Source organism: Mustela nigripes, chromosome 1, assembly GCF_022355385.1.
Source record: "Mustela nigripes isolate SB6536 chromosome 1, MUSNIG.SB6536, whole genome shotgun sequence".
Lineage (NCBI taxonomy): Eukaryota > Metazoa > Chordata > Mammalia > Carnivora > Mustelidae > Mustela > Mustela nigripes.
The window spans coordinates 45,636,628-45,647,036 of NC_081557.1; the positions used below are offsets into that span (position 1 = coordinate 45,636,628).

General features: G+C 49.6%; 2 protein-coding genes across 2 annotated transcripts in view; both read left to right on the forward strand.

Annotated features, from left to right (window-relative positions):
* Positions 1-4,232: 4,232 nt before the first annotated feature.
* On the forward strand, positions 4,233-5,252 carry LOC132013911 (olfactory receptor 52D1-like). The gene has a single exon (XM_059394395.1). It carries the CDS (start codon positions 4,233-4,235, stop codon positions 5,250-5,252), a length of 1,020 nt encoding a protein of 339 aa, XP_059250378.1.
* A 2,190-nt stretch (positions 5,253-7,442) lies between these two features.
* Positions 7,443-10,409, forward strand: part of LOC132023593 (olfactomedin-4-like) — a 5,827-nt gene continuing 2,860 nt past the window's right edge. Inside the window, exons 1-5 of the mRNA XM_059409575.1 lie at positions 7,443-7,591; positions 8,343-8,405; positions 8,653-8,805; positions 9,713-9,835; positions 10,019-10,172. Coding sequence (XP_059265558.1) covers positions 7,523-7,591; positions 8,343-8,405; positions 8,653-8,805; positions 9,713-9,835; positions 10,019-10,172 — 562 coding nt within the window. The 5' untranslated portion in view covers positions 7,443-7,522. The remainder of the gene's footprint in view (positions 7,592-8,342; positions 8,406-8,652; positions 8,806-9,712; positions 9,836-10,018; positions 10,173-10,409) is intronic.

Sequence of the window (10,409 nt, forward strand, 5' to 3'; positions counted from 1 at the left end):
CCATAACCCCTGATGGCCAGAGAAGAGACATATAAATCCTTCCCACCCACACCTGCTCTCCCCAGGCCTGCCCTAGAAGCACCTTTGGAGTCCCCAGGTCACCGGTGCACTGACTGCTGAATGGACAAGCCGGAGCAGCAGGGACTGGAGCAGCCCTGGGTAGAGGGAGGCTGGATGCCCCTTCTTCATCTTTAATCCCACCTCCTCAGCACAAGGTGAGAGCTCCTGGCCCACTGTCAGCAGGAATTCTTCAGCCAAGGTCAGTCACACCCTAGACAGGGTCTGGGGGTTCCTGAAGAGCTCTCCCCCCTATGCCCTACCTGGATTTATCCCATAGTGATCCCAGCATTGAAGGTCCTGCTAGCAGTGCCATTCCGCATTGGGCAGTCTACAAAACCTCTTTGTCCTGATGGAAATGTGTTGTTCACACCTTTTTTCAGAGAACAACTTTGGGATGCCAAGGAGAGCATAGGTGGAGGTCAGCGTGGCTGGTAAGTTTGAGAAGTGGGGTGAGATGTCACTACTCATTTGACACTGTTCCTGGGTCAGAAAAATGTGGAAGCTGAAGGTTGGGGACAAGGAGCAGGGATTAAAAGTCAACACCCTCACATTCTCCATTTTACTAGGAAGCAATCTTGTTTTCAACCCCCTTTTCCTGGCTCCATTGTCAAGGGAAGCTCTTTCACTTGTCTGATCAGTTCTAATCTGATATACTTTCAGTCTGACTTTTAGCCATTGGTTTTTTTCCAAGTTCAGGACCACCATGCTTTCAATATTCTTTAGTTCATCTCCCATGTTATCTTTTTTGTTTATTCTTTGTTTCAAGCAAATTTTCTTTATCCATTTTTTATTGTTTTTTCTTGATTGAAAAAAGCAGTGCAAAATTCAATTCATATACTTTAGCCAAAAACTATTTTTGATGTGGCCTCATCTCTGTGGAGAGTCCATTCTATGGGTCTTTGGGTGATTCTCTGGGTTGATTCCGCTGATGTGATTGTTATCCAGGCATCTCCATGGCAGGAGATGAGCTCAGGATCCTTTTACTCTACCATCTTCTCCAAAGTCCCAGAGTTATTTATGTATGTTATTTTACTTATTCTTACAATATTCCTGTAAAGTAGGTGCATTTATTCTTATCCCCAATTAAGGTAAAGCAAGTAAAGGTATAGAGGAGCTGAGTCTCTAGTGCAAAGTCCCACAGCTGGTATGTGGCAGAACGAGGGTCTGAACTTAGATAATGTGGCCTCGGAGCCTGCTTTAGATCCTAATCATTGTGCTGAGGGGGTAGTACAAGGAAACAAGGAAAACTAGAACATTGTTCCTGGCTTCCCTCTCACTCCCACCTCCTCTACAGGGAGGGGGATCATGAATTCTGACTAAACCAAGGGCCAAAGGGCTCATTCGATTCCCTCCAAATCATATTACAGAGCTGGGACTGAACACTTGCTGCCGGAGTTCAGTTCTTGACTCCCCCTCTCTGCCTTCTTTCTGTGTCACTGCTTCCACCTGCATTTAATGTTCCTTGTTCTGCTCTTCCTGGAGGAAATACTTGTCCCTCAAGCCCCTTAGGCAGGACACAGTCTGTGAGTCACTCTGAGGAGAACGAAGCACTGTGAGAAGGATCAAGAGGGCAGGGAGAGGGAGGAATGGGCTCTGGCTTGGAACCTGTGGAGGAGGTGGCAGATGGAGGGAGGGGAGTCTCAGTCTGTGGCTGGATCATGCAGGTCTGTGCGCCCTCACGGGCCCCCTGTGACTCATGCCTGGAAGAAGGTGTGCATGTGTGAATGGAGTCAGAAGGAGGACCCCCTCAGAGTGGGAGTGGAAACCCACGTCAGATGAGCTGTGTGCGTGGCAGAGTAGCTTTTCCTGCCCAGAAGAAAATTGCTGTTGAGTGAGAAACAAGGCAGGGCTTCTAGGAGAGGAAATAGTCTTGGACTGAGATCCAGGAGATGTTGTTCTTTGTCCCAGCTGTGTGTGTGCCTTTCTGCAGATGGGTTTCCTGATCACAGAAAGGGGTACACACCGTGGGATGGCTTTGCATGCATGGCAGATAGGAGCAGCTGCAGGCTCCAGACAGTGGCTCTGAAAAAGTGTCCTGCTTGGGAGCTCTCAGGGAGCAGAGCCCCTAACACTTCCTTCAGCATGTCCCTTGTGAACTCCTGACTCTGAAAGGGCGCTAAGTTGTGTGAGGCCTGGACATAAAGCAAGGCACTGGGTGGAGAGCAGAGTGGGCAGTGGGAGATGAGCAGCAGCCCCTTGTCTATAGCCAGATACACAACAGAGACCAAGGTGAAGGTTGGGAGGAGGGTTCTTAGCTGCCTCCTCTTCCCCCTCACTTAGCCTATAAGAGGAAATAGAAGGAGCAGAGCTGTGGACTGTAGACACAAACCATGTGGGGCAGTTTCCCCTGGAATTTTGCCATAAGGAAGTATGCTGGGAGGGTCTCCACCCTGAGTTCAGGACTTTCTTATGGGCCCCCTGCCTGGTACAGGTTATGTTTGGCCTGTGGTTTTGGGAGAGACGTTCCCAGGCCTAGGGTAGTTGACATGTTTCTCTCCTCAGAAAGGCTGGGAGTGTCTTGTTAATCCTGAAAGGATGTTCTCAGAGTCCAGGGGAGCCCAAGGGCCCCCACAGTGAGAGAGGCAAGACCATACCCCATGACTTGGCAAAGCCTTATTCTTTAGAAGGAAGTTCTAATTTCTAAACCAATAAGACTTTAATTTGGGAAATTCTATCCTGGTTTATTACCTGATTCTTCTCTGCAGGAGTCAAAATGTGGGAGTGTGAGACAAGGCCCAGGAGACAGTGCTGTGGAGAAGCCTGGAGCAGGCACAGAGCATGGGATGCTTGATAGCCCCCTACTCACAACCCCTCTGACACTCTGGGCCACCCTATTCTCTGTTCACCTACCCCTAGGTTCTTCATTCCCTGAAATAGCTTAAAATACCAAATGCAATACCTCATGAAGTTCATGGACATAACTGTGGTCTTCAGGCAGAGCATGGAAAGCACATTCTGGCTTATATCCTTTTTGTAGGCTGTTCCTTATCCACCTAAACCCAGATGAGCAAAGTCTGTCCTCCTCCACCATTTTCACCTACACTGCCACAGTAGCACCCGGTCCCAGTCCCTTCCCTGGCAGCCCCATCTTGACGGTCTGCTGTGTTCTTTGGGTGATCAGAACTTTTCCAGACTGATTTCTCCAGAATCTGATGGGTCTGTCCATGGACAAAGAACAGAATAAAAAAGAGCCTGAAAGCTGAGTCATGGGATGAATGTCTACACTGGTCAAAGAAGGAATTAGTTTTCATGATCCAGGTACCTTGAAGTATGAATAGAGCTGGAGGGAGGGATGTCAAAGCCATGGGTCGCGGGGACGAAATATCAGACAAATTGGAAGGAATAGGCTGTTTGGGACAGTAGGGGAGCTAGTAAAGTGGCTTCTGGAAAAGGACTTTGGAAGAGGAGTTTTGTCTGAGCATTAGTCAGTGAGTGGAAGGAAAAAGAGTCATTCCATCTCTCCAAGCTTTGATTTCCAGAGGGAGGGAACACAGAGAATGTTGGTAGGATTAGGTTTGGATGACAGAGACAACTTCCTCTGGGACAAGCCATCAGGAAATGCATATTCTGATGCTGCCATGTGGCTGGGCTGAAGAGGAGACACTCCACCTGGGAAAGACTGTCAGAAGAGTGTGATCTTTAGTTAGGTGAGTTTTGGTTTTTTGTTCTTCCTTTTTAAGGATTTTATATGATCGCCAGAAAGAGAGAGAGACAGAGAGAGAGAGAAAACAGGAGTAGGGGGAGGGGCAGAAAGAGAAGCCTACTCCCCTCTGAGCTGGAAGTCCCCATTCTGACACGAGGCTGGATCCTGGGACTCTGGGATCATGACCTAAACCCAAGGCAGACACTTAACTAACTGAGCCACCCAGGTGTCCCAGTTTAGTCAGGTGAGCTTTGAGAGAAATGCTAGTTTTATTTACCAGTTGTGGGTCCTGGAGTAAGTCTGTTGACATGTCAGCAACCAAATTCCTTCATTCACCACATGGGAACATGAGCAAATCCATGGATGCTAGGGAACCCATACATAGGTCAGCACAGGGCTCTCGGCAAATGCTGTAGCACCCACAGCCCCGACCTCATACCCACTCGTGTAAAATCCCTGGAGAGCAGGTGCTGGCTTCTCACAGGCCTCCCTCACACCCTGCAGGGACAGACCTCGGCGGAACAAGGAGATGGGAACGGATCCTGTACTGCCCACTCTCAACCAGACTGTGCTCCTCCCTGGACCTGGGCCTTTCGTCCTTCTGGGGGTGCCGGGCCTGGAGGCCTTGCATGCTTGGCTTTCAGTGCCTGTGTGCCTGCTGTACATGGCTGCTGTGGCAGGGAATGGCCTTCTCCTGGGGCTGGTGGCAGCTGACAGGACACTGCGGGCACCCATGTACCAGCTGCTGGGGCTTCTGGCTGCTGCTGACCTGGTTCTGGCCACGTCCACAGTACCCAAGGCTCTGGCTGTGCTCTGGGGCCTGTCGGGTGAGATCTCCTTTGCTGCCTGCCTAACCCAGCTCTTTGTGACCCATGTGACCTTCATTGCCGAGTCTTCAGTGCTCCTGGCCATGGCTGTGGACCGATATGTGGCCATTTGTCAGCCTCTGCGCTACGGGGCACTGCTGACCCAGCGTGTGGTGGGCATAGTGGCTGCAGCTGCGGTGACCCGTGGTACCTGTGTCATGGTCCCCTCTGTGGCCCTGCTCCAAAGACTGCCTTACTGTGGACAGCGGGAGCTCCCCCACACCTACTGTGAACACATGGGTGTGGCTCGGCTGGCATGTGGCGACACGCGCCCCAACATTTGGTATGGCTTGGCCACCACACTGCTCTCCCCAGCCCTAGACGTAGGGCTCATCGCTGCTTCCTATGCACTCATTCTGCGTGCCGTGTGTCGCCTGCCATCCCATGGGGCCCGCTGCAAAGCTTTAGGGACCTGTGGAGCACACGCCAGCGTCATCACTCTCTTCTACACGCCCGCCCTCTTCTCTTTCCTGGCTCACCGTTTCGGCCGCCACACGGTGCCCCGCCATATCCACATCCTCCTGGCTAACCTCTATGTGGTGGTGCCCCCAGCCCTTAACCCTGTGGTCTATGGAGTACGGACCCAGCAGATTGCTCAGAGGCTCAGGCATTTGCTTCGGCTCTGCTGGGCAAGGGCAGTAAGGGATGTGGGCCCTGAGATGGCCTCCCATGGCAGGGACTGAGCACCTGTTTGCTGAGGCATGTGCTCTCCCATGGCCAAAGGGTGCCAGCTGCCTCAGAGCAGAGCTCTAACCAAGGTATTGTTATCATCTGCCAATATGTGGCACTCTGGTCCTCTAGCACTGTTGCCTGCTCAGGAACAGAATGCACACTAAACTCCCCTCTGCTTGCCTGGGACCAGCGTGGCTAGACTTTTCCTTCCTTTTCTAATTGTGCATTGATCTCTACAGTTGCATCTCACACAAACAGAACATGTCGGGTCTGGACGTTGGCAAACAAGGAGGCCCAGGTCCTGGCATGGAGATCAACATCTCATCTTTCTCCATCACTCTGCCCAGCCAGCACCAGATTAGTGAAAGTGGCTCTGCGTGGGGTCTTTTGTCCAGTGTGTGACATTGAGCAGGAACTCCATGTTTGTTGAATGTGTGAAGACGGGAGGGGCTGAGGAAATGGCACAACATGAACCAAAGAGAACAGAGCTCTGCAAACTGACACAGCCTCTGACCTGGCTGATTCATACTATCAACCTTGGAAGAGCTGCCGGCTCTGGACTGCCCCATGCTGCCCACCTGAGCTATTTCCCCTCTCTGCTCTGGTGCCGAGCTTTCCCATGCTTTCCCAACTGGTCCCGCTTGCTAGGTTTCCTTGGCAAAACATAGGCAGAGGACCCAGCTCCAGCTGTCACGCTTCATGCTCTGTGTTCTTGCACACTTCCTCCTCTCCAAGAGGTCTCCCACTCCATGTAGCTTAATTCCCAACTCACTCCTCTCATACCTACCTAATCTCTGTGGCTCACCTGGATCCATGGCTATAGCAAGGCCAGGCCAGAGGAGTTGATGGAGAATGGATTCAGGTGTGGAGCAGGAAGTCAGAGGGTGAAAACTCTGAAGCAAGATGTGGGCAGAATCTCTCATCACAGATTGCCCAACAGAGCCCAGCACGTGTCTTCCTGGGGTCATACATTCACTTCAGCTCTCCAGCCCTCTCCCTAGAATGAGAAGTACACACTTCATATGCCTCTCTCTACTGGGTATTATGTGTTGTGCAACAGGCTTTAAAGGAGGGGATTCATTAGCAAATCCTTTATGTGAAAAACCTATGATATCTGAATTGGAGGAGCAATGGCAAGTAGGGATATAATAAAGGATACACATTTCTGAATGGAAAATGTGGTCTTCATAGGAAATCTGATGTCCCCTTAGGTCTTGGGGGTGTTGAGACTCATCACTGCCTGGGAAGTACTCAAGAGAGACACAGTGGAAGAGGAAAGTAGAATTTTGGGTGGCCAGCACTAGGAACAATGAGCTATGACTCAGGAACCAACTCTTCCTTTTCCTTAGGGCACATCAGGGGAGATCCCAAAGGACTAGAGGCATGACAAGAAGCTATTCGGAGGGGGCTTTCTTGAAGGACAGGCAGTGGAGGCTCGTGGAATCAAGAGGTCTAATTAGCAGATCCATTTGAATAGTGAGGTGGGAAAGAAATGTTTAGAGTGCTTAGAACAGTGAAGGGGACAGAATTCTAAGTGTGCAGAGGGCACACTGCAGAGCAGGCCAGCACAAGGCTACTGAAGCAGTCCCCCCAGGTATACAGTTTGGCCCTCATCCAGGGGCCCTCGGTTAAGTAAATGGTTTCTGTCCTGGAGATGGACAGCTACATATTCCTCTGGAGTATTTCTCATTTAAAGTTGAGAAAAAGGGGGCGCCTGGCTGGCTCAGTGGGTTAAAGCCTCTGCCTTCGGCTCCGGTCATGATCCCAGGGTCCTGGGATCAAGCCCCGCATCGGGCTCTCTGCTCAGCAGGGAGCCTGCTTCCTCCTCTCTCTCTCTGCCGGCCTCTCTGCCTACTTGTCATCTCTGTCAAATAAATAAATAAATAATCTTTAAAAAAAAAAAAAAAAAAAAAAAAAAAGTTGAGAAAAAGACCATAAACCCTTCTGAAAGGGACCCATCCCAAGGCCCCCACATCTTGTCTCAGGTTTGCCTTATTCTGTTTAGACAGGAAGGCCCAGCAGGACAAGGACAGAGGAGAGAAACCCTGTTTATGTAAAAAAAAAAAAAAAAAAAGCAATTTCTAACCCATCTATGGAAGCACAAGCCTGTCACAGTCCTCTTTTTCCCATGCCCCACCCTGTCCTTCCCAACCCTTCTCACGTGACTAGTCCTTTCAGATGTTGAAATCTATATCTCTCCTGCTGAGACCATTCACTCAGACCAGAGATAAAAGCCTTGGGGAACTCAAAGGTGTTGCTCCCCTCCCACAGCAGAAGCAAGATGAAGCCCACGCTGGCCCTCCAGATACCCTTACTGCTGCTGCTCCTGGTGCTCCCAGGACAGCCTCAGGTACAGCTCTGGCTTTTGGGGAGGAGGATGAGACACCAAGTCTGTTCTGATTGTTGCTGGGCTTGGGTAGGCTTAGGGTGAGAGAGGAAAAACAAGTATGAAGATGAGAAAGGAGGATTTCTGCTCTGTCCACCCTGCTCTTCTATGGGCCTCACTTCTGCAAAAATCTGCCACCCTTTTCCTGTCTGAAGGATGCTGGACCTGAAGGAGGCCAGCCTGGGCTATTTTAGGCATGTGTCCTTTGTTCCATCATCCCCAAAAGCTAAACCACTGGGCTGGAGTTGCAGACTGAGGACATAGCTAAATTAACTCCCAGGGCCAGAGTAGGCTATATGAGGGACTATTCAGAGAAGGACAGGGGCCACACATCTTGATTCTTGAAGAATCTGTAAGGAAACCCCAGTTGAGTTTTTTTTTTTGTTTTTTGGGTTTTTTGTATTTGTTTTTGTTTTTATTTTGTTTTGCTGCTTGTTTTTAATTCTCAGAACCTCTAGTTTTCATCTAAAAAAAAAAAAAGAAAAAATTCTAGTTCTTGTGAGCGCTAAATATCAGTCTGGACTCTGATGCCTCATGTACTGTGAACATTTATCTCCCTTCTTTGACAACTTGGAACTCTGTTCCTGCCGTTCACAAGTTCACAAAATGAACTTGTGGGGATCTACTGAGTCTCCAGAGCAGAGGTACTGGAGCCCCTAAACCGGTCCCTTAAGACTTGGACTTGTTTTCAAATCAGCTTCCTTCTTTCCCACAGAGCCTCAAGGAAGAGTCTGCTCCCTGTTCTGTGAACTGTGACAAGAACCAGCCAGAGCATGAGGTAGGGCGAGGACGGCCCACCTTGAGGAACTGGAAGAGTGATGGGTGAAGTTCTGGGAAGTCAAGGGAAGGGTCACTGCAACTCATGGCATAAGGAGACTCAAACAGTCATGAACAACCTCCTGTACAAAGAGATCTCTTCTTAGATACCCCACAGTAGAGACAACCCTTCTGGTTCATGTTCCTAAACAGCACATTGTGCCCCATGTTTCCTTACACTTAATGTGCCCATGGACTTGCTTTTGCAGCTGGTGAAAATTGTGCCAGGTTCTGTGGATGAGGATGGCCTGTGCCATTGTGTAGTTCATCTGCCCAACAACCTCATTCCCCTGAATCAGCTGGAGCAGCTGCAGAGTATAACGCAGGAGCTCATGGACAAGTATGATAAGGAGTTATCCAGGGTAAGCGCTGGAGCTGTGGGCGGGGGCTGGCAGTTACATGAACACATTCTCTCCTGGATCCAGCAGGAGGAGGAGCAGGACTGGTAGAGAAATGGCTAAAGGAAGCATAGCCCTCATCTTTGAAATGAATCCTGAGTATGAAGGAAAAATTAGGTATCGTTCTTAGTATTCTCAGTGGCAGTCATAGTACAGAGAGGCTCGTGTAGGATGTGCTTCCTCCAATAAGAGGCCAATTCATGGATACAGGTGCAGTAGGAGATGAGAAGAGGGTATAGCAAAAGAAGACAAAAGTGGGATGGCCAGTGCAGGAGACAGAAAAGAGTTGGAGCTGATATCTAGATAGACTTTTGGGCCAGGTTGGTGAGCTTGGAGTCAATGCTTTAAGTAGGTTGAGTGAATGGAAATGTGGCATCCTCCATGTGGTGTGGGCAGCTGCTTTTTGGAATGGGCACTCATTGTGTCCTGGGGAAGGCTGATGGGAGAGGGCTTGGAAGCTAGGAATCTGTCCATTCATTCACTTACTAAGACACTCCTGAGAGTGTGGCTGTAATCAGGAAAGAAGAAAGAGAAGCTGGGCATATGGGGGAAATAGTGACTTTTCCTGAGGTGAAAAGAGGGACACCATGTCCTCAGCTGTGAGATGGAGATACTAATCCTCACCTCAAGGGCTATTAAGGGAACAAATGAAAGTGATGGATATGAGAGTATTTTGTTGGCTGTGTGGCACTGGGGGGCATGTGAATGGAAGAAAGAGACACAGGTATGGGGGTTTGGGGGTCCTGCCTGTCCATTCCCCTGCACCCAGGTCAGTGAGTACTCTCACACCATTGAAGGTCAGGATAACCAGGTTCTGGAAATGAACCATGCCCTGAAGCCTGTGAATCCCATTGCCCTTGCTTCCTCCTAGGAGGCCCCAACCTATAGCCTACTGCGCCTGGAACTTGAGGGAGCACGGGAGTTGGTGACCCAGCTTATGGCCAAGGATGGAGGTAATGAGGCTGAGGACCTCCTCTCTCAACTCCAGAGCCAGGTATGTGCATAGATTAGAGAATACCTCTCCCCTCCATAGTCCCCTGCCTTATTTAATCTTATAAATTTGATGAAAATCACTTATTTCTGGAGAAAAAAGACATGGAGTTGAGCAATATGGGAGCCTCACTTCGGTCCTTAGGAACAGTCCATGACCCATATCCTTGGCATCTCATTTCCATAGGTGGCTAATGCCAGCCTCACACTCAAGCTGCTGGCTGACTCTGACCAGCGCAGCCTCCGTGCTTACCGCCAAGAGCTGGATATCCTCGAGGGTCGGCTCAGTGATTGTGAGAGGGAGAAGTGTCAAGAGGCCTCTGATCCACCTGTGCCCCCTGGTGAGGTCTCAGCCTGAATTTCTTAAGATCTCATCTCCCCAAAGACAGGGTTTGAGAATGGAGGGTTGGCTATGGGGTACTGAGGGTTGAGCAGCAAAGGTCTTTTGTTTCCTTGCATGGAGCATCACTAAGGGATGCAGACTGAGATAGGTACACTCTCACATATAGACATAGTAGTATACACAGATATATATATATATATATATATATATATATATATATATATATATATATAAA

What these genes read in the sequence shown, in the direction of transcription:
- LOC132013911 (XM_059394395.1), top strand. Translation starts at nt 4,233, where the DNA reads ATGGGAACGGATCCTGTACTGCCCACTCTCAACCAGACTGTGCTCCTC.